This window comes from Mobula hypostoma, chromosome 14 (assembly GCF_963921235.1).
Source record: "Mobula hypostoma chromosome 14, sMobHyp1.1, whole genome shotgun sequence".
Classification (NCBI taxonomy): Eukaryota; Metazoa; Chordata; class Chondrichthyes; order Myliobatiformes; family Myliobatidae; genus Mobula; species Mobula hypostoma.
In genome coordinates, this window is record NC_086110.1 from 19,721,431 (window position 1) to 19,748,889 (window position 27,459).

At 40.4% G+C, this 27,459-nt stretch overlaps 1 protein-coding gene across 11 annotated transcripts in view; it reads right to left on the minus strand.

Annotated features, from left to right (window-relative positions):
- The window catches only part of nup93 (nucleoporin 93), a 241,711-nt gene that overhangs the window by 55,957 nt on the left and 158,295 nt on the right, over window positions 1-27,459 (minus strand). For all 11 annotated transcript variants that reach the window (XM_063066763.1, XM_063066768.1, XM_063066771.1 and 8 more), the window contains 2 exons: window positions 23,341-23,403; window positions 8,139-8,267 (listed from right to left, as the gene is read on the minus strand). In XM_063066763.1, the coding sequence (XP_062922833.1) occupies window positions 8,139-8,267; window positions 23,341-23,403 (192 nt within the window). The remainder of the gene's footprint in view (window positions 1-8,138; window positions 8,268-23,340; window positions 23,404-27,459) is intronic.

A 27,459-nucleotide genomic window follows, 5' to 3' on the forward strand; every position in this document is an offset into this window, starting at 1 on the left:
TAGGTTGGGTGAGTGGGCAAATTCATGGCAGATGCAATTTAATGTGGATAAATGTGAGGTTATCCACTTTGGTGGCAAGAACAGGAAAACAGATTATCTGAATGTGGCCGATTAGGAAAAGGGGAGGTGCAACGAGACCTGGATGTCATTGTACACCAGTCACTGAAAGTGGGCATGCAGGTACAGCAGGCGGTGAAAAAGGCGAATGGTATGCTGGCATTCATAGCAAGAGGATTCGAGTACAGGAGCAGGAAGGTACTACTGCAGTTGCACAAGGCCTTGGTGAGACCACACCTGGAGGATTGTGTGCAGTTTTGGTCCCCTAATCTGAGGAAAGGCATTCTTGCCATAGAGGGTGTAAAAAGAAGGTTCACCAGATTGATTCCTGGGATGGCAGGACTTTCATATGATGAAAGACTGGATCGACTAGGCTTGTACTCTCTGGAGTTTAGAAGATTGGGGGAGGGGGGGATCTTATTGAAACGTATAAAATCCTAAAGGGATTGGACAGGCTTGATGCAGGAAGATTGTTCCCGATGTTGGGGAAGTCCAGAACAAGGGGTCACAGTTTGTGGATAAAGGGGAAGCCTTTTAGGACCGAGATGAGGAAAAACTTCTTCACAGAGAGAGTGGTGAATCTGTGGAATTCTCTGCCACAGGAAACAGTTGAGGCCAGCTCATTGGCTATATTTAAGAGGGAGTTAGATATGGCCCTTGTGGTAAAGGGATCAGGGGGTATGGAGAGAAGGCAGGTACAGGGTTCTGAGTTGAATGATCAGCCATGATCGTACTGAATGGCAGTGCAGGCTCGAAGGGCTGAGTGGCCTACTCCTGCACCTATTTTCTATGTTTCTATGATAGAGGTTTATAAGAGGCATAGACAGAGTAGACAGACGGTATCTTTCTCCCCAGGACTGGAATGTCTTATACCAGAGGGAATGCATTTAAGGTGAAAGGGGTAATTTCAAAGGAGATGTGAGGGACAGGGATTTTTGGATGCCAGTAGTGGCTGCCTGGGGTGGTGATACAGACAGAAACATCAAGCACTTTTAAGAGACATTTAAATAGACACAAAAATATGAGGAAAATTGAAGGATTTGTACATTGTGTAGACAGAAGAGATTAGTTTATTTAGCCATTTTAATTGGTCTTGGCACAGAAGTGCCTGCTCCCATGCTGTAGTGTTCGATGTTCTGTAGACTCAGAACCATCAAATGCTCCTCAGACATTAACCCCATTCATTCTCAGAAGTCACCCAAAACTACTCACCATTCCAAGTGCAGTCTGACCAATGCCTTACAAAGCCTCAGCATTACATCCTTACTTTTATACTCCAGTCCTTTCAAAATGAATGCTAACATTGCATTCTCCTTCCTTACTAGTGACTCAACCTTAGTCATCTTTTAGGGAATCCTGCACAAGTCCCTTTGAACCTCTGATCTCTGAATTTCATCCACATTTATATGCCTTTATTCCTTCTACCCAAGTGCATGACCATAGACTTCCCTACGTGTATTTCAATTATCACTACTTTGCCCAATCCCCTAACCTGCTAAAGACTTTCTGTAGATGCCCTGCTTCTTCAGCACTACCTGGCCCTCCACCTACACACCTTTGTATCATCTGCAAACTTGACCACAAAGCTATCAATTCTGTGATCTAGAACATGAATGTGAAAAGGAGTGATCCTAAAACTGATTGCTGTGGAACACTAGTCACCAGCAGTCAACCAGAAAGGGCCTTCTTTATTCTGACTTTTTGCCTCCCGCCAGTCAGCCAATCTCTTATCCTTGCGAGCATCTTTCCTGTAATACCATAAGCTGTCATCTTGTTTCGCAGCCTTATGTGTGACACGTTATCAAATGCCTTCTGAAAATCCAAACAAACAATATCTACAGACTCTCCTTTCTCTATCTTGCCTGTTATTTCTTCAAAGAATTCCAAGAGATTTGTCAGAAAGATTCCCCCTGAAGGAAACTATGCTGACTTCAGCCTATTTGATGATGTTATTTACAAAGGGCTGCAAGGACAACCAGTGAACGTCAGGCTAGAAAGCCTGTGATGGGAAAATCAACCGGAGAGGATTCTGAGAGATGAGATCTATTTTCATTTGGAAAGGCAGTGACTGATTTGGGATAGTTGCACGACTTTGAGCATGGGAAATTGTCTCTCAAGTTTAACTGGGTTTTGCTTTGAAAAGGTAAGCACGATTAATGAAGTCAAGCTTGCAGATGTTGTCTTCATGGACTTCAGTAAGGCTTTTGACAAGGCCCCACGTGGTAGGCTTGTCCAGAAGGTTAGATCATGTGATACAGGGTGAGCAAGGCAACTACATACAAAATTGACGGTGGAAGGAGTCAGAGGGTGGTTGTGGAAGGAGTCAGGGGGTGGTTGTGGAAGGCTATTTTCAGATCAAAGGCCTCTGACCAATGGTGTGCCACAGGGATCAGTGCTGTGTCCACAAGTGTTTATTCTATAAATTAAGCATTTTGCTGGGAATGTAGGTGGCATGAATAGTAAGTTTGCCAATGACACCAAAAGTGATGGTGTGGTGGACAATTAGGAAGGTTGCCAGTTTACAACAGGAAATAGATCAACTGAGAATGAGAGCAAAGGAGCAGCAAATAAAATTTTATTCAGACAAATGCTAAGTGATATCCTTTGGGAAGGACATATATAGTGAGCAGCAGAACGAAGGTTCATCACCATGGCCAGAAACGAGGTGAAGGAGGATGGGGGGGAATTGCCAAACCAGGCTGAAACAGAGGGATGAGGCCCCCTCTGCCCAGCAAATGTGAAGTAGCTGGAGAACTAAATTAAGGACCTGTGCGCAAGAGTGCTTTATGAAAAGGAAATGAGAAATTGTTGTGTTCTGTGTTTTACCGAAACATGGCTTACTCAGTACACCAGATACGGTGATCAGACTGAAGGTTTCTCTTCTCAATACACAGGAATAACTGACCTCCTGCTTTGGAAAAGGCAAAAGGTGGAGATGTACTCCAAATCGGTGGCTTTGTCATACTCATGTTCCCCCTACCTGGAACACCTAGCGATCAAATGCCAACTGTCCAATTTACCAAGAGAGTTCCCCTCCATGTTCCTGAGTGCAATTTATATATTACCAGCGGCCAACTATAATCAAGCACTTGATGCCATCACCAAACAAGAAACAGTCCACCCCAAAGCATTTTATATCATAATCGGAGATTTCAGTTGAGCTTGTTTGAGGAAATCTCTGCATAATTACCATGTGCAGATAACCTACAGCACCAGACGTCCCAAAACACTTCACCGCTATTATACTAAGATAAAGGAATGTCTACTGTTCCATGACTATACTCCATTTCAGAAAATCTGATCACTGGCTGTCCTCTTCCTACCTGCATACAGACAGAGGCTAAAGGGCAAAGCTCCAGAGATTAGGACAACAAAGGGGTAGTTGCAGAAGGCATAGAGGAGCAACTACAGGATTGCTTCAAGTCAGTGGACTGGGCCATGTTCACAGACTCGTCTATGGATTTGAATGATTACACCATGGTTATCACAGAATTTAGAAAAACAGTCATAGGTGAGTGTGTACCCACAAAATCATTCAGATTCTTCCCCAACCAGAAGCCCTGGATGAACCGTGAGATCTGTAACCTGCTGAGGGTCAGATAGAGGCATTCATTTCTGGTGACCAAGAAAGTTACAAAGGTCTGGGTACAATCTCCAGAAAGCCATCGCATAGGCAAAGTGGCAATTCCAGGCTAAACTTGAATCACTGAGGGATGTTCAACAGCTGTGGCAGGGCTTGAATGATCACCTCTTACAAAGTGAAATCAAGCGGCATAGGTGACCATAGGGCTTTGCTTTCAGATTATCGCAATGCCTTCTACGCTCGCTTTGACCATCAAAATATTGAGAAGTCAGCAACGATCTCCCTCAGTCTCCCGATGACCCTGTGATTTCAGGTTCTAAGGCTAAGCAAGCATCCTTCAGAAGGGTGAACCCTAAGAGAGCATCCAGTCCAGATGGCTGAGTCTTAATGACTTGTGCTGATCATCTCTAACATCTCAGTTTAGCAGTCTGGAGGTACTCATCCGCTTTGAATAAGCTTCAATTATACTGGTGCCTAAGAAGAACTGGTAACCTGTGTCAATGACTACTGTCCAGTAGCACTTACATCCATTGTGATGAAGTCCTTGAGAGGTTGATGATGAAGCATATCAACTCCTGCCTGAGAAATGACTTGGATCTGCTCCAACTTACCAACCGGCACACGGCAGATGCCATTTCATTGGCTCTTCATTCAACCCTGGAACATCTAGGCAGCAAAGGTGCATACATCGGGAAGCTCTTTATTGAATACAGCTCAGCATTTAATACTATCATCTCCTCAAAGTTAATCAATAAGCTTCGAGACCTTGGCCTCAATACCTCTGTGCAATTGGATCATCGATTTCCTCACTTGCAGACCCCAATCAGTTCGGATTGTCGACAACATCACGTCGACAATCTCCATCAGCACAAGTTCACCACAAGGCTGTGTGCTGAGCACCCTGCTCTACTCACTTTATACTTGTGACTGTGTGGCTAGGCACAGCTCCAAAGCCATCCTTAACTTTGCTGACAATACCACTGTCGTAGGTCGAATCAAAGCTGGTGATGAATGAGCATATAGAAGAGTGATTGAACATCTGGGTGGGTGGTGCCACAGCTATAACCTCTTACTCAACGTTAGCGTGACAAAGGAGCTAATTATTGACATTAGGAGGAAGAACATGAGCCAGTCCTCACTGCGGGAATCAGAGGTGAAGAGCATCAGCAACTTTAAATTCCTCAGTGTTATCACTTCAGAGGACCTGTACTAGGCCCAGCACACAAGTGCAATTACAAAGTCAGCACACCAGTACCTCTACTTCCTTAGGAGGTTGTGAAGATTTGGCATGACATCTAAAAATTTGACAAACTTCTACAGATGTGTGGTGGATAATAAATTGACTGGTTACTTCACAGCCTGGTATGGAAACACAATGTGCTTGAATGGAAAACCCTACAAAAAGTAGTGGATACAGCCCAGTCGATCACGGGTTAAGCTCTCCCCACCACTGAGCACATCAACACAGAGCGTTGTTGCAGGAAAGCAGCATTCATCAGAGATGTCCACCACCCAGGCCATGTTCTCTTCTTGCTGCTGCCATCAGGAATGTGGTACAGAAGTCTCAGAATCAGAATCAGGTTTATTATCACCAGCATGTGACGTGAAATTTGTTAACTTAGCTGCATCGCAGCTGTTGTTCAATGCAATACATAATCTAGCAGAGAAAAAAAAAATAATAATAAAGAAAATCAATTACATATATTGAATAGATTTTAAAATGTGCAACAGAAATACTGTACATTTTTAAAAAGTGAAGTGGTGTCCAAAGATTCAACGTCCATTTAGGAATCGGATGGCAAAGGGGAAGAAGCTATTCCTGATTCGCTGAGTGTGTGCCTTCAGGCTTCTGCATCTCCTAACTGATGGTAACAGTGAAAAAAGGGCATGCCCTGGGTGCTGGAGGTCCTTAATAATGGACACCGCCATTCTGAGACACCAATCCCTAAAGATGTCCTGGGTACTTTGTAGGCTAGCCCAAGATGGAGCTGACTAGATACCTTCTACAACTTCTTTCGGTCCTGTGCAGTAGACCCTCCATACCAGACAGTGATGCAGCCTGTCAGAATGCTCTCCACAGTACAACTATAGAAGTTTTTGAGTGTATTTGTTGACATGCCAAATCTCTTCAAACTCCTAATAAAGTATAGCCGCTGTCTTGCCTTCTTTATAACTACATCGATATGTTGGGACCAGGTTAGGTCCTCAGAGATCTTGACACCCAGGAACTTGAAGTTGCTCACACTCTCCACTTCTGATCCCTCTATGAGGATTGGTATGCGTTCCTTCATCTTACCCTTCCTGAAGTCCACAGTCAGCTTTTTCGTCTTACTGACATTAAGTGCCAGGTTGTTGCTGCAGCACCATTCCACTAGTTGGCATATCTCACTCCTGTACGCCCTCTCGTCACCACCTGAGATTCTACCAACAATGGTTGTATCATCAGCAAATTTATAGATGGTATTTGAGCTATGCCTAGCCACACAGTCATGGGTATACAGAGAGTAGAGCAGTGGGCTAAGCACACACTCCTGAGGTGCGCCAGTGATGATCGTCAGCGAGGAGGATATGTTATCACCAATCCGTACAGATTGTGGTCTTCCAGCTAGGAAACCGAGGATCCAATTGCAGAGGCCCAGGTTCTGCAACTTCTCAATCAGGATTGTGGAAATGATGGTATTAAATGCTGAGCTATAGTCAATGAATAGCATCCCGACATAGGTGTTTGTGTTGTCCAGGTGGTCTAAAGTCGTGTGGAAAGCCATTGAGATTGCATCTGCTGTTGAACTATTGTGGCAATAGGCAAATTGCAATGGGTCCAGGTCCTTGCTGAGGCAGGAGTTCAGTCTGGTCATGACCAACCTCTCAAACCAGGACTCACACCACCAGGTTCAGCAACATGAGTAACCATCAGCCATTAGGCCCCTGATCCAGAGGGGATATCTTTACTCAACGTCACGTGCCCCATCCCTGAATATTTCCACAACCTATGGACATACTTTCAAGGACCCCTTATCGCATATTCTTGATTGTTATTTATTAATTATTTCCCCACCCTTTTGTATTTGCATAATTTGTCTTTCACACATTGATTGCCTGTTTGATTAATTCTATTATGATTATTGGATTTATTAAGTTTGTCAGTAAGAACATGATCTCAAGCTTGTACATGGTGACATAATACATTTTGATAATAAGTTTACTTTGAACTTTAAAGAACATAAAAGTCGAAGTACATAATTCCCAAGTCAGTAACACAAGCTGACACGGTGGTGCCGGCAGAATATGGCACCCGTGTTCTTTAGATAGGGCACTGAGTACAACAGTTAGAATATCATGTTACAGTTGAGCAAGATGTTGGCAAGACTGCACCTGGAACATTGTGTGCATTTCTGGTCATTGTACTATGGGTTTAGGTTAGTGAGAATGCAGGAAAGATTTGCAAGAATACTGTCAGGACCGGAGGGCTTGAATTATGAGGGGCTGGATAGGCTGGGACTGTTTTCTCTCAAACCTAGGAGAAACAGATTTATATAATCTTTCGGTATAGCTCTATGTCTAATGGAAAATCAGCCAGGCAGATAGCAAATCACTGAAACTACAAGTATTTCTCCTCTACAAAGCGTTAACGACAGTGTGAAGGAAGATGGAAAAGGAAGAAGAGAATAAACATTAGATTACAGCTTTGTTGTGGGGGAAGGAAAGAGGATGGGTGGGAGAAGGATGAGAGAGTAATGAACTAATGACATACTGAGATGGAAGATGGAACTGAAGATGAAGCCACTTGCCACATGCACTGTAGGAATACAGCGAAGATACCTTAAGAGAACTTTTTTCCCTATTGTAGGTGATAAGCAATATAAACTTTAAATGAGAAACAGAAGCAAGAGAACCGCTCAGAACAGCACAAGGTACCAAAGTAAAGAAATATATGATTTGGTAAAAAGAGTCACATCACCATAGTGAAAATCTAAATAAGATAGATGCATAACGTACACATAAGTGACAAGGTATCAATATGACATTAATCATTTACCAGGTGATGCAGGCCTCCACAATACGCTAACAAATAACCAAATCGCTGTTTACTCATGAATGGATAGTCTGAGTGAAATGTGGAGAGACAATAGAGGTGTCATAGAAGATGAAATGACATCGTCTGTAGGGTTTTAATTGGATGGGATGAGTGAATCAGATAGGAAAATGAACTAATTTTTAAAATAAATCGGTGCTGAGTAATCCACCAAGGATTTCATACTAGTACATTAATCAGAGAGTCTGCAACAATTAAAACCTACAGCAGAATTATGTATTTATAATGGTTTGAAACTACAAACTTCAGTAGAAATAATATTACTACATAATAAACTGCACATAGTTTAACTTCTGAAGATTTATATGCATAATCATGACATCGAGTTTAATTAAAAAAACTAATATGCCAAAGCCACAGGATTAAATCTGTATCCTAAATTTCTTGGGTCACATTGAGAATTACCTCAGTCTCCTGAGTAAAGTCAAGAGCATCTTCTCCAGATGCCAGAAGAGTGTGAAGGATCTTTTGCTTCTCCTGTTCCCATTCCACCAACATGGACTCCCAATGATACCTCTCTGCCATTGCAAAGGTCTGCAAATCACAAAGGGAAATTTTTTAAAATCAGTTCACAAAATGGAAATGGAACTGTACAGATATCATGGTAAAATGGCATGTGTAGTCAACAATTAAATTTAACGCATATTTTGCATCAGTCAGCAAGATCAGAAAAAAGAATGTTTGCTATCCCAGACAGTTAAAGACTGCAAAAACATCCATGTTTGTTGTCATTGCTCTACAGTTCTGACAGCGATTTCAACATCCTGTTGTGTACATTATTAAATATAGAAATCCTGAAGCTGTTAACAGTGATTCAAGCTTCATTCGCTGATTGACTTGCTTGCAGGCTTTTCTGATGAAATGGAGGAAAATCAGTTAAATTGACATGAACCTCGGCTATTTGCAAATTTGCCTTGTTGTAAAATATCCTAAAATAGGTGTTTTTTCTTTCAGATATTATTACAAGCAAACTCATCACCAAACTCCAGACCCTGGGTTGAATGCCTCCCTCTACAACTAGATCCTTGTATTTCTGACCAACAGACAAGAATCAGAAAGGAAAGGCAGCAACACCCGAGACCGATTATTCTAAACACTGGTGCTCCACAAGGTTGCATTCTCAACCCTCTACGCTACTTGCTATGCAGTGATGTCTGAGTGGATTTCTACCTTAACTCCACTTTACTACTCTAATCCTTGAATAGCATTACATAATGAATATATATTTTACGTCAAACAAATTGCTTAGCTTGATAGACTGCTCAGCTCAGTTTGCTGGCATCACAGCCCACTCCAATTCCCAGAGTTCCAGCAATTATTATTGCTATTATAATACAAGTGATCACTATGCTTAATTCATTTCAGGGAGAGTGACAAGGCCCAATAACAACATCACTCCAAAGGCAGGTGGTTGTCATTAGGAACAGAGATACAGGTTGAGTACTGGAATACTTGGGGCCCAAAGTGTTTTGGATTTCAGAATATATAATGGGATAGCTTGGGATTGCCATCATTTCTGACTCTGAATTTATGTGCTACCGGTAAGCAGACTTTGTCTCACACTTGTTCATCACACATATGTACCTAATGATAAAAAGCATTACGTACTATTAATAGAATGAAACACGTGTGAAGGATCACAAAAGCAGCTCAGCAGCATCGGGAGAATTCCTGAATTAACTGCTGAAAAACAACAGGCCGGCTTTAGTCTCCAGCTACAATGTCATGTTTTGACTAAAAGGTGAATGTACACAATATTTAATTTTTTTAAAGATTTTATGTAAGGTATAAAAACAATCAGCATTGTAGACTCGTTCAGGTGTTAGATTTTCATCAGGGACGATTTTTGCAAACGTAATTTCTCTGCTGCTTCTTGACCAGCAATGCTTTATTTTTTTTAAATCTTTAAGAATTTAATGCCGTGCTTTTTCTTAAAGTTCAACCAGCTTGCTGAACGTTCACAATCAGCTTCGATTTTCAGCTCTCTGTGATAGATCTTTGTTTTTTTCGTAATCAGCATACCGTTTAGTAAAATATATTCTACTCCAATGCTGACGAATCCACTCTTTTAAAACACATTCGAGATCTTCATTTGTCGCTGTGCAATTTTTTTCATTTTCATTAACTTCTGTTCATTACATACGTGAGGTCACTTCTCAGAATTGTCTGTGATGATCACCTGGGTACTTTCCCCAGTGCCTTGAGGAATTTTCCATTGGTGACTTTATGTCAGTGCTCAAAAAAAAATTAATTTCTGAGGTTTCTGGATTTTGGAATTTCAGATAAGGGGTACTCAACATGTAGCAAGTTCCCACGTATCTGATAAACTAAATGCTTTTTTTTATTTCCATACAAAGTGTTAGATTTTCAATGTGATATCCCATTAAGAGACTAACACAACACATTAGTATTTCCATCATCTTTCAAATTATTTGATGAACTAATTTAAGGAAAGAGCCATTACACCATTTATAATATATTCCACAGGTTATATCCGTGCCTTTTCACATTTTACTTTGATTGGCTCAGCACGACAAAGGCCAAAATTCAAATCACAACTATGGCTCTGGGCATGGTCTACCAGTATCTTAATTAACTTGGCAATGCCTACTGGCCTAAATTCTGTCTGGTAGCAGGCTTACACCCAGGAATAAATAGATAATTTAGTCCTAGTTGCTTTTTTGTGTTGAGTGTTCATTCACTTATGTAGCATCTGATTATATAGTTTAGCCAAAACTGAATAGATCATTTTGGCAACGGCATCTAAAAATGGCACAGAACATGCTGTTTTTTGACTTCATTTAATAAAAGAAAAATATCCCACAGGTTACATGTTGTCCATTCTTTTTCTTAGTTGATCTTCATAGCTTCCATAGTTAGATCCCTAAAAGCACTCAAACAATTCAAATGCAATAGATTTACAACTTATGTTCTCAGCAAAGATATGCTGAACTGAATAGTAAAAGTAAGTAATTCAAAAAAAAAAGCTAAGGCTTTATCAAGCAGAGTTGGGTAGGAACATGCTGTGCCATTTACATTTCTTCATTGCTAATACAATCTATTCAGATTAGAAAGCTGCAGCGTCAGAATAATCTGAGGCAGCTGCAAAATCAGACCTCAATTCAAAACTATTGCTTCTGTTCTGACAATGTCATTTTCCATACTACCACTGCAAGTTTGTTTTTCCTCACCATGCTCTCCCTACTACCATTATGACAGGGTTCATAATCACATCTATTCATGTTCTCACCCACTCTGCTTCCATTCAAAACCAGAAAAAGGTTCCCCTAATGCTCAGCACCTACTCCATCAGACTCCATATATTCTGCACTGAGTAAAGGATCTACTAGTCACCATCTTCACAAATAAAATCATGAGGGGCATAAATAGGGTGAATGCAATGTTGAGGAAAGAGGTGGAAAGAAGTTAAGATGGTGCTAAATGGCAACTCCTTTGCTTGCATCTTTGGTAACAGCTCTACTTCCATCTTCAATATCTTTATTTTTCCCTTTCAGGGTTCTTTTAAAGAACCTGACCTGGAGTTACACGCTGATTTTGGTTCCTTGCTGGAATGGGACCCGTTCTCGGGGTTTCAGGACTGGCCATTGTTTGGCTCGCCAAGGTTCAGCCTGAGAGTCTGACTCAAATTCGGAAGCCTGAGATCTCAGGGCTCTGCAGACGGGTGGATCGAGGGTCGGTGTCACGGCAGGAGACCCATGTGTCGTCGGGAGAGTCAGGATATCTGCTGTGGGCCCAAAGACCTGGGATCTTTGTGATCTTCAGGCACAGAGCTCAAAAAAAAAGAGACGTAACAGACTTCTAATATCCTAAACCAGCAAGTTGTTTGTTATGTCTCCCTGCTCGCTGGGGAAAAAATAGAGACACCTTCTCCCTTATTAGGGAGAGAGAGAACCTGTGGTATATCAAATGCCAGATGAAACATGAAGTCTCTGGTGTAACTGCAAGTCTGTGTCTTTGCTATTGCTTTGCTAACACAGAGTGTTCGGTGGTGGTAACAATACTTGCTTTTTTTGCCGGTGGGAGGGAGGGGCATTGTTGCTCACTGCTGCTTATGCACAGGAAGGAGGGGAGCTGGAGGGGACTTTGGGGTTCCTACGTTATCTTTGGTTCATTCTTTGGGGAACTTCTATGTTTTCGTGGATGTTTGTGAAGAAAAAGCATTTCAGGATGTATATTGTATACATTTCTCTTACATTAAATTGGACCTTTGAACCTTTGAAATCAAGAAATAGAGGGAATAGGTTTAAGGTGAGGGGTTAGATTTAATAGGAACTTGAGCGGCAACATATATAGAGCCAAATGCAGACAAATGGGACTAGATTGAGTAGGCATCTCAGTCAGCACAGACCAATCAGTCTAATGGGCCTACTTCTGTACTTTTAAGGCAAGGGTTAAAAGTGCCTCCCTCCCTATTCTTAACTGCTTTTTAGTTTGCTTCTCACAATGTTAAGAAATGGTTAGAGTTATCTTTTTCTCGGTTTATGATTCAGGGAGAATTCTGTAGCCCTGCCTGAATCCCTATCTGCGGGATACATTTACTTCAGAACTATAAGATGTGGTTGCTTAAGCAGAGATGGGATAATTAACTGAAGGGGAGCAACCTAGACTTTGCAAGGACACATCCCGACATCCAGCCACAATGAGTAGATAGCTTTAAAAAACAAGTATACAAGGAATTCAGGAACATTCTTCAATCAGACTTCCAAATACTGTACTCAGAAACAACCAGTGCCAGGGTACCAATCGAGAATACCCGATGAGTAGAACTGGCAAGTTGAGATATTTAGATACAAATTGGTAGATCACTTTGGTTTCACTAATAAATCATAGAGGCTGGTTACCACATTTTATATAGTGTTTTCGTTCTGATAAATGCACTGAATCTAAGATAACAAGGACAACAGAACAAGTCGTTCCGTTCTGTTACAGTGCTGTATTACTCTATGCTCTTTAATTGTGACTGAAGATTTAAGACAGTGGACTTCAGATTAAAATTATCCTCCATAATTTCCAACATTTCCGCTCTCATTTCCACTCCTCCCATCAGCCATGGTATTTATGACTGGTCTAAATGAGCTTCTGATTAATGGTGAACACGTCAAAATGTTAATAGTGGTGAACTTGATAAAAATAATATTAAAAATCAAAAGTGATTGTAGATCACTCTTGTTGTACATAGATAGTCACTACTTGTCAACCCATGCTCAAACATCGCCTGGATCTTGCTGCAATCTGATACAATCAACTTCATCTGTCGAGAGATTCCAGTAAAACATTGCAATCATCCGAAAACTACTCCACTTTTAATCTTTTGATGGAAGGAAGCTCTCTGATGAAGGTGATGATTCGACTTTGGACAGAGAAATGAAGAACTCCTGCCAGGATAGACTCAGACAGTGGTAATTGGCTTCTAACAATCAATTTATTTATGCAGGTTATCTCACACAAAAAGAGATCAGATGCAGGACTGGAGATCATCAATGATGATTCAAGGACTGATGTTTTCCTCCTTGCTCCACAATGATTTCAGCTTATCAGTTTCTGATGCCACACCAATTTGAATGCCACCTTGACCTGCACTTCAACAATAGATGTCACCCTTTAGTTCATTCTCAGACCATGGCTATGATGAGCTGTGAAGCCAAGATATCCTGATGAAACCAGAACAGGTTATCAGCAAAATTACTGGAGAAATAGTGCTTGACAGTACCGTCAATGACACCTTCCATCACTGTGCTGCTAATTGACACAAGACTGGGTGAATAATGAGCCAGACTGAATGCGCTCAGCTTCTGTGGATGAGACACACCACGGCAACTCTCCACATTGCTGGATTGATTCCAGTGTGGTAGCTACACTGGAACACTTGGCTAGATAAATAGCTGGTACTAAAGTTTAAATCTTTAAATTGTGTTACCTGGGCCCATAGCCTTTGTTGTGCCCAACAGACTCAGCTACTTCTTGATATCATGTGTAGTGAATCAAAAATGGGAAGACTTGCTTTGGTGAAGCTGAGCTGGATCATACCTTTCCAGTCATATTGTAGAGAATGCTTCTGTCTTGTCTTCACACCTTGATGTTGGACCCTGCCAATGTTGAGGGGAGTATTATCAATGAAGCCTCCATCTCCCAATAGCTGCTTATCTGTTGACCATCACTCATGACCAGATATGGCAGCACTTTGACCTGATCCAACAGTCGTCGGGTTGCTTAGCTCTGTGTGTTCCATGTTGTTTTTGCTATTCAGCAGGCTTGCAGTGTAGCATTAACAGATTGGCACCTTATTTTTACGTAAGACTAGTAAAGTCCTGGTAGGTCTCTATGCACTCCTCATTAATCCAGGGTCAACCAGCTGGCTTGATAACAACAGTGGAATGATGAATAAGTTGTGCCATGTAGCTACAGATTCTGATGGAATACAGATCTGCTTGTTGAGAGTCCACAGCATGCCATGGATGCCTATATTTCATTTGCAACATCTGTTCTGAATCTATCATATTTAGCTTGACTGTAGTAACACACGTCATGCAGGGCGTCTCATGAGAAGACAGGACTGTGTCTCCATCAGAAGGACTGTATGGTAATCATTTCTACCAATAGCTTCATGAATAGGTGCATTTGCTCGATGTAGATTGATGCCCCAAGTTACTACAGACAGAGTCTGATTGTTACATCTTTCAGGACCCAACTGGCTTGGACAGTGAAGTTACCAAATCACTCTATGATAGGCAATAAGAACCCTACCCACAGTACATTGTGTTCTCATTGCCAGAAGTTTTGTCAAGAATAACTTTTATTTTCTACCGAGTTAATGTACTATGGCAGTCAGCACAGATTTTGGATTGTTATAAGATCCCAAACATTACTCCTCTAACTAGTGCTGAGAAGCACCTTCTAACTAAAGGATCCATAAAAGAATCATCATCTTTACCTTTAATGATTGAAGTTATACATGTTACAACAGTAGCTACAGCTTTAAGACACTAAAACTCATTAAAATTACATTTTCAGCTGAGATTTGTACACATTTCAGTGTTGTGCTGATTATAATGTGAGCATCAGCTGAAGAACCAGTTTCCTACAACACGGTTGTACTACGAGAGAAACTGGAATAATTATATTCTTTTGAAAATTATCAAGTTAAAACACATTAGGTAGCTTGTACAAATAGGATCAATTTCAGGTTGAGTACCCCTTACCGGAAATTCTAAAATCCGCAAAGTTACGAAATTCTACATTTTTTTGAGTGCTAACACAATGTCACAAATGGAAAATTCCACAAAGTGCTGGGAAGGTTCCCAAGAGATGCGCAGGTCTCTGCACATCACAGACTATTCTGGGAAGTTATGTAACATATGCAATGAACAGGAGTTAATGGGAAAAAATGGAAAAGTACTGCGTAAAGCAAAAAATTAAAATGTCTATTGTACACTGAAAGAGTGGATTTGTCAGCAGAGTGAACATATGCCACTTAATGGCTTACTGATCATGACACGCATAGATCTCTCATACAAACTGAAAATTGAAGGTAATTGTGAATATTCATCAAGCTAGTTACAGAAATTTGTTACCCTGTACATTATAGTAATGGCATGTAATAATTTTTACTGTTAATTACGTATGTATGATGAACAAGCATTAAGACAAAAACTGCTTACTGGTAGCACATAAATTCAGAGTCATTCAGAACACATCATTCAGGAATGATATCGATTCCAAGCTATCTTATTATATACTCCAATGTCCGAAAAAATCCAAAACACTTCTGCCAGCAAACATTTTGGATAAGGGTTACTCAACTTGTACAATAGTAAAATATGTTTATTGTTCAGCGTGTTGTCAAATGAATAATAGTTAAGCCATAAATCAGGTTTTGCATCCATGATTAACTGACCTCAGTACAAAATAGACCACAAGACATAGGAGTGGAATTAGGCCATTCAGCCTATCAAGTCTGCTCTGCCATTTCATCATGGCTGATCCATTTCCCTCTCAACACCATTCCCTTGCTTTCTCCCCATAATCTCTCATGCCCTGACTAATCAAGAACCTATCAACCTCCGACTTAAATGCACTCAATGACAATGGCGGCAAATTCCACAGATTCACCACCTTCTGGTTAAACAAATACCTCCTCTTCTCTGTTCTAATGGATATCCCTCTGTTTTGAGGCTGTGCCCTCTGGTCCAAGGCTCTCCTAATCTTCACCCCCCCCCCCAACGGAAACATCCTCTTCACATCTACTCTATCTAGGCCTTTCAACATTCAATAGGTTTCAATGAGAATCCCCCTACCCCACCCCACCCTTCTAACTCCCAGCGAGTACAGGTCCAGACCCTTCAATACTGCTTTCCTTCCTGGGATCATCATCATGAACCTCCTCTGAACACTCTCCAATGTCAGCACATCCTGTGCTGAAATAGGGGCCCAAAACTGCTCACAATACTCCAAGTGAGGCCTCACCAGTCTCTTTTACAGCCTCAGCATTACATCCCTGCTTTTATATTCTCATTCTCTTGAAATGAATGCTAATATTGCATTTGTGTTCCTTACCACAGACTCAACCTGCAAAGATGGTTTGAGCACCATCTCCCTAGTAATAGCAACTGCACTCTCTTCTGCCCTTGACACTCTCAAATGTCCGGCACACTACTAGTGTCTTCCGCAGTGAAGACTGGTGAAAAACATTCAGTTTGTCCACCATTCCTTGTCCACTGTTACCACTGCCCCAGCTGTTCGATATCTACTCTTGCTTCTCTTTCACTCTTTATATATCTGAAAAAGCATTTGCTGTCATTTTTGACATGGCCAGCTTACATTCTTATTTCATATTTCCCCCCCTTATGTTTCTTTTAGTTGTTTTCTGTTGGTTTTTAAACATTTCCCAATCCTCTAACCTCCCACTAATTTTTGCTTTATCAAAAGCCCTCGCTTTTGCTTTTATGTTGGCTTCAACTTCCCTTGTCTGCCACGATTGCATCATCCTGACTTTAGAATACTACTACTTCTTTGAGATGCATTTATCCTGTGCCTTCCAAATTGCTCCCAGAAACTCCACCCATTGTTGCTCTGCTGTCATCCTTGCTAGTGTCCCCTTTCAATCAACTTTGACCAGTTCCTCTCTCATGCCTCTGTAATTCCCTTTACTCCACTGTAATACTGATACATCTGACTTTAGCTTATTCCTCTCAATTTTAGGGTGAATTTTATCATATTATGATCACCATTACCTTAAGCTCCCTAAACATATCTGGTTCATTACACAACATCCAATCCAGAACTGTGGATCCCCTAGTGGGCTCAACCACAAGATGCTCTACAAAGTCATCTCAGGCTTTCCAGAAATTCTCACTTGGGATCCAGCAGCAACTTGACGTTCCCACTATATCTGCCTATTAAAATCTATGACTAATATAACATTCCCTTTTTGACGTGCTTTTTTTTAAATCGCTCACTGTAATCTATAGACCACATCCTGGTTACTGTTCAGAGATCTGTAAATAATTCCCATCAGGGTCCTCTTACCCTTGCAAATTCTTAACTCAATCCACAAGGATTCTACAATTTCCACTCCTGTGTCACCACTTTCTAAAGATTTTTTTTTTAAAACAAAAAAAGACCAGCAGAGCCAAACTTCCTCCTCTTCCTACCTGCCTGTCATTTTGATATCTTTTGTGCATCCTTGAATATTAAGCTCCCAACTATAATCATCTTTCAGCCATGACTCCATGATACCCACATCACACCTGCCAATTTCTAACTGTGCAACAGATCATCTACCTCATTTCGTATACTGCATGCATTCAAATATATCACCTTCAGTCCTGTATTTGCCACCCTCTTCAATTTTGCTCCCCCATAACACTGCAATCCACTGACTGCAATTTTGCCCTATTATTCGCCTGTCCTTCCTGACAGTCTCACTTTCCACTACCTCTGCTTGTAAAGCAACAATCCTATCCTCAGCTCTATCACTCCAGTTCCCAACACCTGCCAAATTAACTTAAACCCTCCCAACAGCTCCAGCAAAACTGCTCACAAGGATATTGGTCCCCCTTGGGTTTAGGTGTAGCCCATCCCTTTGTACAGGTCACACCTTCCCCAGAAGAGTTCCCAATGATCTATAAATCGGAAACTCTGCCCTCTGCACCAGTTTCTCAGCCATGCATTCATCTGCCAAATCATCCTATTCTTGCCCTCACTGGCATGTGGCACAGGCAGCAAACCAGAGATTGTTACCCTGTTCTATCAAGCTCTCTAAATTTTCTCTTTAGGACCCCTCTTTTCCTTCCTATGTCATTGGTACCAATATGTACCAAGATACCTGGCTGCTCACCCTCCCCCTTTAGAATGTCATGGACATGATCCGAGATGTCCCTGAACTTGGCACCTGGAAGGCAACATACTATCTGGGTGTCTTTATCGTGTCCACAGACTTTTCTGTCTACTCCTCTAACTATGGAATCTCCCATCACTGCCTTCCCTTCTGATCCACAGTGCCAGAGACACAGTTGCTGCAGCTTCCCTGGTCATCCCCAACAGTATCCAAAATGGTATACTCGTTATTGAGGGGAATGGCCACAGGGGTACTGTGTACCAGCTGCCTATTTCTCTTCCCTCTCTTGACAGTCACACATTTACCTGCCTCCTGCAACCTAGGGGTGACTACCTCCGTGTATCTCCTATCTACCACCTCCTCAGTTTCCTATCGAGTTGCAGCTCCAAATCTTTTAACACTTTCTTTGAGGAGCTGCAGCTTGAAGCACTGGGTGCAGATGTGGTTATCAAGGAGGCTGGAGGTCTTCCAGAATTCCCATATCTCACAAAGAACAAAACACAGCTAGCCAATGGAGCCATTCTTACTGCCCTGACTATACACTAACAAATGAAGAATGAGCAAGAGAAAGCTTACCAGATACTTACGTCACCCAAGACTATTATCCCCAAGCCCATTAAGCCAAAGACAAAATTCTCCCCACTCTAACACCGCCCCACGACCAACAAGAACAGTTTCACTTGCCCCCGTCTTATTTTTATTGATTGGCTGCTGTTCAAGCTCTGAAAAAGATCAGCTATGAAGCGCTGATGCTTAAAGTTCTCTCCCTGATCTGGGTGAAAACACTATCTTTTTGTCTCTGAACTCCGAATGGGTGCAATTCAAGCTCAAAATACAAGCTCATTGCTCCCTCGACAAAAATTGTTGACCAAAGAATCTGTTTATTTCCCCTCACAAGCCTAGTGTAAGGTGCACAATTTTAACAAGACAGAGTTTTGAGTAAATTGGGTTTTGCTGAATAGAATGGAACGAAGTTAGAAATAGTGACAGGGAATTCACAGAGAAACAACACCATTCTCCTGCAAACTACAACCCGTTTGTAATATAACAATTCAATCAGTGAAATATCAACAATACTTTAGCTTGCAAACGGGCTCTTTCTTGGTTGACATTCAGGACAAGTTCTCTCAGAGCAGTGGGTGACCCCCTGTTATCCCACAAGTACCACTGAGACTGCTAATATCATTGTTCTCTGACCCTTTATATAGAAACATAGCAAATAAGTGTGGGAGTAGGCCATTTGGCCCTTGGAGCCTGCACCACCATTATGCTCATGGCTTATCAACCAACTCAGAACCCTGCACCAGCCTTCCCTTCATACCCCCTGACTCCTTTAGCCAAAAGGGCCATATCTAACTCCCTCTTAAATATAGCCAATGAACTGGCTTCAACTGTTTCCTGTGGCAGAGAATTCCACAGATTCACCACTCTCTCTGTGAAGAAGTTTTTCCTCATCTCGGTCCAAAAAGGCTTCCCCTTTATCCTCAAACTGTGACCCCTCATTCTGGACTTCCCCAACATCAGGAACAATCTTCCTGCATCTGGCCTGTCCAATCCCTTTAGGATTTTATATGTTTCAATAAGATCCCCCCTCAGTCTTCCAAATTCCAACGAGTCTAAGCCTAGTCGATCCAGTCTTTCATCATATGAAAGTCCTGCCTTCCCAGGAATCAATCTGGTTAACCTTCTTTGTACCCCCTCTATGGCAAGAATGTCTTTCCTCAGATTAGGGGACCAAAACTGCACACAGTACTTCAGGTGTGGTCTCACCAAGGCCTTGTACAACTGCAGTAGTACTTCCCTGCTCCTGTACTCGAATCCTCTTGCTATGAATGCCAGCATACCATTCGCCTTTTTCACCGCCTGCTGTACCTGCATGCCCACTTTCAATGTCTGGTGTATAATGACACCCAGGTCTCGTTGCACCTCCCCTTTTCCTAATTGGCCACCATTCAGATAATAATCTGTTTTCCTGTTTTTGCCACCAAAGTGGATGACCTCACATTTATCCACATTAAACTGCATCTGCCTTAAATTTGCCCACTCACCTAACCTATCCAAGTCACCCTGCATCCTCTTAGCATCCTCCTCACAGCTATCACTGCCGCCCAGCTTCATGTCATCCACAAACTTGGAGATGCTGCATTTAATTCCCTCATCTAAGTCAATATATATTGTAAACAACTGGGGTCCCAGCACTGAGCCTTGCGGTACCCCACTAGTCACTGCCTGCCATTCTGAAAAGGTCCCGTTTATTCCCACTCTTTGCTTACCGTCTGCCAACCAATTCTCTATCCACATCAATACCATACCCCCAATACCGTGTGCTTTAAGTTTGCACACTAATCTCCTGTGTGGGACCTTGTCAAAAGCCTTTTGAAAATCCAAATATACCACATCCACTGGTTCTCCTCTATCCACTCTACTAGTTACATCCTCAAAAAATTCTATGAGATTCGTCAGACATGATTTTCCTTCCACAAATCCATGCTGACTTTGTCCGATGATTTCACTGCTTTCCAAATGTGCTGTTATCACGTCTTTGATAACTAACTCTAGCATTTTCCCCACCACCGATGTTAGGCTAACTGGTCTATAATTCCCCGGTTTCTCTCTCCCTCCTTTTTTAAAAAGTGGAGTTACATTAGCCACCCTCCAATCCTCAGGAACTAGTCCAGAATCTAAAGTGTTAATGAGACCAGTCATTTAAATCACACATCCTTTGAGATACATTCAAAACAAGGTGAAAATTTGGTAACATCAGTAAAATATAAAGTTAACTGTATTCTTACCTTTAGAATAAGTCATTGGCACTGCTGAAAATATTGGGAAACACTTGGGTGAGTGGCTTACTCACTCAATTTCATGAATAGGGACAAAACTAATAGGTGCGAGTAGTTGGACATAGCTATTGAGATGATCAGGGGACACTAGCACAAATTCTCTTGCGTTATCAAGCATATTCCATCCACTTCCAATGGAGGGCCAGCTTCTTAATTGTTTGGAAACCACACAGATAAACTTTGACTCAAACAACCATGGAAGTTTTCATTTATCTTTCGGGACAAAAACAAGAAAGCGTCATAGGTCAATGATTTCCTGGATTACTCTAGCAAATTACTGCAGGTCGTTCTTTTGTATGCACGCGAGTCATACAAGTAGCCTGGGAACTGAAGTATGGAAATGTCAGGTTTTTTTCCATTCTTCTATCACCTTCATCCATGGTCAGAGTAAATGCTGCCAAAGCCAGTTGGAATAATATTTAATAATTGATTTTTTCCTTCCTCTGCATTGATGGTGACTCTTGCTTCTGTACAATTCCATGGGCAACACATATTAAGTATGAGCCATGACGGTCTGTGTCAGTGTTTTTGTAGCAGGAAAACGAGTGGAGTTGATTATACTTTGTTTTCCAAAAAACTTCCAGGTCATTGTTCAAACATTTATTCAGTAATTTAACACTTTCAACGCTAAACATACACTTACTTTAACTCCAGCTAACAATTGTGAGTTATTCAAATAAAATTCTTTGTTGCAAGTCTAAGTTAGGTGTTCCTGAGAAATAGTGACAAGAGATTTCTCCTTGTGGTTTCACCTTATCATTTGCCAGCTTGTAATCCTTTCCCTCTTCACACCTTATTCTAGTTTCTTCCCCTTTCCTTTCCAGTCCTGATGAAAGGTCTCTGCCCGAAATATTGACTCTTTATTCCTCTTCATAGATGCCACCTGATCTGATGAATTCCTTCAGAATTTTGTGTTTTGCTCTCAGAAAAATGATATTTTATTACATTATCATCTGTTTCACTACTGCCATACAATAGTGGAATGAACTGGTTGGTTTGAGTTGGCATAAGAAAACATGCTGAGAAATTATTTCAGCAAGGATAATGTCAATGTGGTGCCAATATTAAACAAATAACTTGATACCCAATACAAAAACTCATGATTATTTCCAAAATATGCCATTGCTTGTCGGAAAAATTATTAGTTATAAATCCACGTGTAAATTCACTGAGTGTTTTGTTATATTTAATACAGACTAAATACCATACATACTCCTGTGTGCCACAAGTAACTAGAGACAGATTTCACCCTGTTTGGTTAAGATAGATCAGAGGACAGGATTTTTTTTCTGATAGCTCACTGGTGACGCCTGCTGGGAAGTACGCTTGCATACTTGATCTGGGGTTTGTAAGGAAAATATTGGATTTGGCTATTATGTTGCCTAATTGCTCAAAGCCTACTCTGTATAAACATACCACAAAAATTCCAACAAAATGACTTGGTTGGGATTCAAGAGGCCAGCAAGCACATAGTAATCAGAAATCAGTTACAGAAAAAGGGGAATATGGAAAAGATTTTGTTTTAGCATATTCAGCTCCAAGTTGTAAATGAGGCCTTTAAAGATTTATTTTTATGAATGCACTATCTCAATCTTCTTCTATGGAAAAGGAGAATCTTTCAGAACAAAATTCAGCTCGAGTTTCACAGATTTATAATGAATTCTTCCTGCATCAGTTCTACAAGAAAGGATACATTTATAAAAAACAATGATTTTTATTTACCTGCTAAATCTTATCTTTCATTTATCTGATGTGATTTTACAGTTTTGCAAATGAAAATACCAGAAAATTGGCACTCATCTTTCAACACACCCTGGTGCTCTGCTCGTTTGTCTTTTCTGAGATCAGCATCACGGAGTTAATTGTTTTCTTGGCTTGCTGGACGTGTTTTTTTATAAAATATTAATGGATTCCATAGAATGTGCATTGTGTAGTTAATATTAAAATGTTGCTGTTCAGCTACCCTTCAAGTGAAACAGCTAGCCAAATTGAGGCCTGGTTTGGTTTTTGCGATGGCTTTAACATCAGTGCAGATGCACTGAATTGACGTTAATTCACAATGCACCAAGGGAGCTCTATTTCCAGCTCTTCGGCAGAGAGATAAGTCATCCCGGACTATGTAAAGAACTGATAAAGATGTTTCGTAATTACTGCATAATGCACTCACACCATGAATATAGCACAACCTGTAACATGAAAATAACTGAGCACCCTTTCTCAAGAGTAAATCAATGCCAAGTTTCCTCTATCAATGTTATATAAGTATTTCTAAACTCTGTCATTATTATGGGAAAAAAATGAAATTGCCATTTTATTGTCAATAGACTATACATACGATTCCAACAATGTAGTATTTTGCAGTCTGTTATTGTTAAGAGACAGTAATAGAATCGAAAATGTCACCTACCCTTCTTCTGGATTCTTCAATGGCTGACAACAATGCATTATCGCGTTCATTCTTCAGAAAACCCTACAGGATATAGAAAAACATTCTTTATAATTCTATCACACCAGACTTCACCACTGAATATATTTCTAGCATAACCGCAACATCTGCTTAATTGGGGGGGGGGGTGGGGGGGAAGAGACAGGAAAATTAGATAAATGAAATCTGCTGAATGTAACCAACCAGCTGAAAGTATTTTTCTACAGATATTTTAAAAACTTGGTGCGGCACATACAATTTGCATCATCCGAAATTACACCCTGTTAAACACCATTACAGGTTTATGGCAATAGCCTACAACCAGAGTCTCAATTGCGCATTGAACTAATGACAGTGAACTCACTCATTTAAAATTGCAAATACACTCTTTAGACAGTATATTCCTCATATTGCCGCCTATTTGGCACAAGCTCCAATAACTGCCATTCTGATAGGAATAGGAAAAGTTAATGGAAAAATTTGTGAATTTGCGGCTTCCCGCTAGTCTCCCCCTGCAGGCATCTCTATTGCTCCCAAAGCTGTATAGCAACATCACTGAAAATGATAGGTGAAAAACAATTGCTAATTAGTTTATCGTCCTTGTCATTTCTCATCTCCGAACTGCAAACCTTTTTTCATCTGGTCCCATACTCTATGCAGAGTGTGCACAATGGTGCAGCAATCATTCAAATGACCCCACCCCATCTCAGAAGTCCATGGACAATGACTTCTGCCTTGACATTGCACTCTAATTCTTGCTGTTGCCAATTTCTAAGTTTCTATGTAGTGCAAAAAGCAGTGGTTTTAAAAAATATATTGCAATTCAGAACATTTTAAGCATGCTATTAAAATAATGTGAGCCGATTCCATCTGTGGTATACCTCTCCAAAGAAATTTGGATTTTACAGTCATTCCACTGTGGTTTAATGCTTGGGAGTGCAATTTTCCAAATAATTCTCCATTGAACTTCTTCACATACTAAAAAGATATTTCTAATCGTCTTTTGAATATACTAGAAGCAAAATGTAGAAATGGTTTCAGACAGCAAACAAGCTCCATATGACGCAGTTACTTGACACACCCATCCTTTCAGATATAAACCTTTTGAAACAATGGATAATTAGAATATCTTTGAATGGATGCTTCCTCTGAAATAAGAGGAGCATGACACTAATAAATCACAGTTTAATTGTACCGAGAAAAATAAAAAGTAGTTAGTTGCAAGCTTTAATAAGCATTTTTCAGCCTAATACAGTAATGGCAACACAGAAATCCACATTTTTATCAAGCTAAACACAAAGTGGCATTGGATCAAATTTCAATATTTCCTGTTGATAATTAAATGGAATTTACATGCATATTTGAATATAATAGCAGAAAAGTAAAAATATTTTACATGACATTTTTATTTAAAGCATTAAAAATCTATTTGACCCTTCAACATTACTGCAATTTGACAACCAGAGTAAAACGATGCATTTTATGAAGGAATTTGACCTGAAATTTCACCAAAAAGGCAAAACTATAACTGTTGAGAGACATTGTCATCCTGGCCAGGTTTTTTAAATATTCTAGACCAGAAGAAAGTAGTTCAGTTCCAAAAAAATAGGAAACAAAAGACCAAGATATAGGAGGCAAAGATAGCATTAGCAGCCCGAGTCTATACAATTTAATGATTGTATAACAATCATGGGAAGATACTAAATGAAAAGAGGTCTAGATGGTTAAGAATAAAGATCAGGTGGAGAAAATGAAAAAGAATGCCACTGGTTCAGCATCTGTACAGCTACCATTTCCACAGTCATAAAATCTGGACAAAGAATTGCATTAAATGACTTTCTATATGCAACAAAATGAACAGCTCCAATAGTCAAACTACAAAAAGTTACATATTTGCAATACTAAAATACTGTAGCCCTTTATACTTACTGCACAGCACTCTCCTTGAAACAGAACAATCGAAAATGGCAACTGATTAGCAGACCGTTATGACACGAAGCTTTTGGCTATTAGGCGCAGCATGACCCCACCCCAAAATTATTATATGTTGGGTCTTACATGGCCACCGCAAGACTAAAATGAATTTCAAAATCTGTTTCCTTACCTGGAGAAAATCCCTGTATTTTGACAGACCTGATGTGAGTTCAAAAGGCGTACCTGATGGAATTTGCTCTGCCAGATATGTGCCAGTACTCTACTGAATAAAAGAACTGATGCATATCAAGGCCATTCTAGCATTCATGATGCTCCTGATCATTTTCTGATGCTGCCTAATGCCTATCTTCTTGCTGTAGCTCCCTTTGTACAGCAAAAAGGCATCAAGATTCATAGAACTGTTGATACAGTCAACAGTACGGGAGCATAATTAACCAGCAGCTGAGTGTCTAGGGAGCTGACAATCAGCTGAGTCGATTTCAAATGCGTGCACTGCAGTTCACCCTTTCCATAGTATTACAAACTGTGAATTCCTAAACCTCAGCCGTCCAAAACTGGTTGCTCTGATCAGTGCTATGGTTTTAGGGTTACACAGAGATTTTTTATTGTTAAAGGACTGTACCAATATCAATTTTAGGTAGGGGAAGGCAGGGAAGACAGAAGGGAGGGGAAGAGAGGGGGGTGACAGCAAAGAAAGATGATTCAACCTTTTATCTCCTCCCTTGGCCCACTGCAATTTATGATAATGGGAATTTTTGATGACTTCCGACATCCTGCCTTGAAATCAGGCTAATAATCCTTTTAGCTGTCATGTTTTGTTAATGAGGTATATGTGGCTGCAGAAGGAAGCAACGCTGGGAAATGCAGTTTAATCACAGATGTGAAGCTATTTTCTTAAACTAGCAGCTTTTACTGCCATATGTCATGAAGCATCGAGAGGAGATGTAACATTTTCTATCTACCCTCACCCAGCAGCACAACTGGTCAGCATCCACCATTTATGCAGGCACCAATATCACTGTGTGCCTTTGTTAACTGTTGGCCAACTGCAGGTGAGAAATACAGTAACATTAATAGTCACTAGCCACATAAGCACAATATGGAACATGCTATATCGTTATTATGAGAATTTGACTGAGCTCCCTTGCTTTTAGGGTGAAAAATCAGTGTATCGCAAGCTGGCATTCATTCAAAAATGATCATTTTTGTGACACTATAAAAAATTGTCAAAATTCAGTCTGCAATATCATAAAACACTGGATGATTGTGCATTATTGCACATACCACAGTGACTATAAAGCTGAAGCAAATTAGTAATTTTCTTAATGAAGATCTGCATATTAGTTACTAATAATGTAACCAAAGTATTTAGTATGGTTAACAGAAACACTGTGCCATTTTCAAAGTAGAATCCAATCAATGAAAAACTTGGAAAATTTTAAGTCAAAGATTATACTCTCCATAATTTTTCCCCAGCTTGCTTTATTGGATTTTAGAAATAGTTTATATAATACTAGCAAAATGAATAATTCCTTGCCGGTCAAACCACAGTCACATCTGGATGAGCAGCTAGAACAAGACCTAACACGAGCGCTGATTTTAACAACCAAAATCTGACCCTTCTATTCTGTACAACCAGGCAATTGCGTCTCATCAAATTGCAAAACTCCACGGAAACTTCTAGAGATAGTAACGCTCAATCAATTCAGCACAGAGTGGGGCATTTTTTGTTATAAAACAAATACAGACGATATTGCACATCTATTTCGTCAGAACTTTTTAAAGGTAAAATCACATTCATTTTATTACTGGATCATTTATTCCATGCTCTTTCAAATTAAAATAATTGAGTCTTTTTTTACATAATATTAAACTGACAGAATGGTTAAAATATAGAAACCCATGCAAAAGAAGCTGGACTATCGGATGCACTCTAAAAGATGGCCCGTACCGAGGATTTTTATTCCCGACACATTTAAAGCACAATGGTAAAAATAGTTCCGATCCTTCACTGTGCAAATGCTTGGCAGCTATGCAAGCAGATTCACACCCACTAAACCAACATCTCAACTGGAATGATAGGTTTATCTTCTACAGACAGGGTCAGCACATCTTGCAGAAAAGCTTAACAGGAATGTTCTTTTATAACAATTAACACAGTTGACA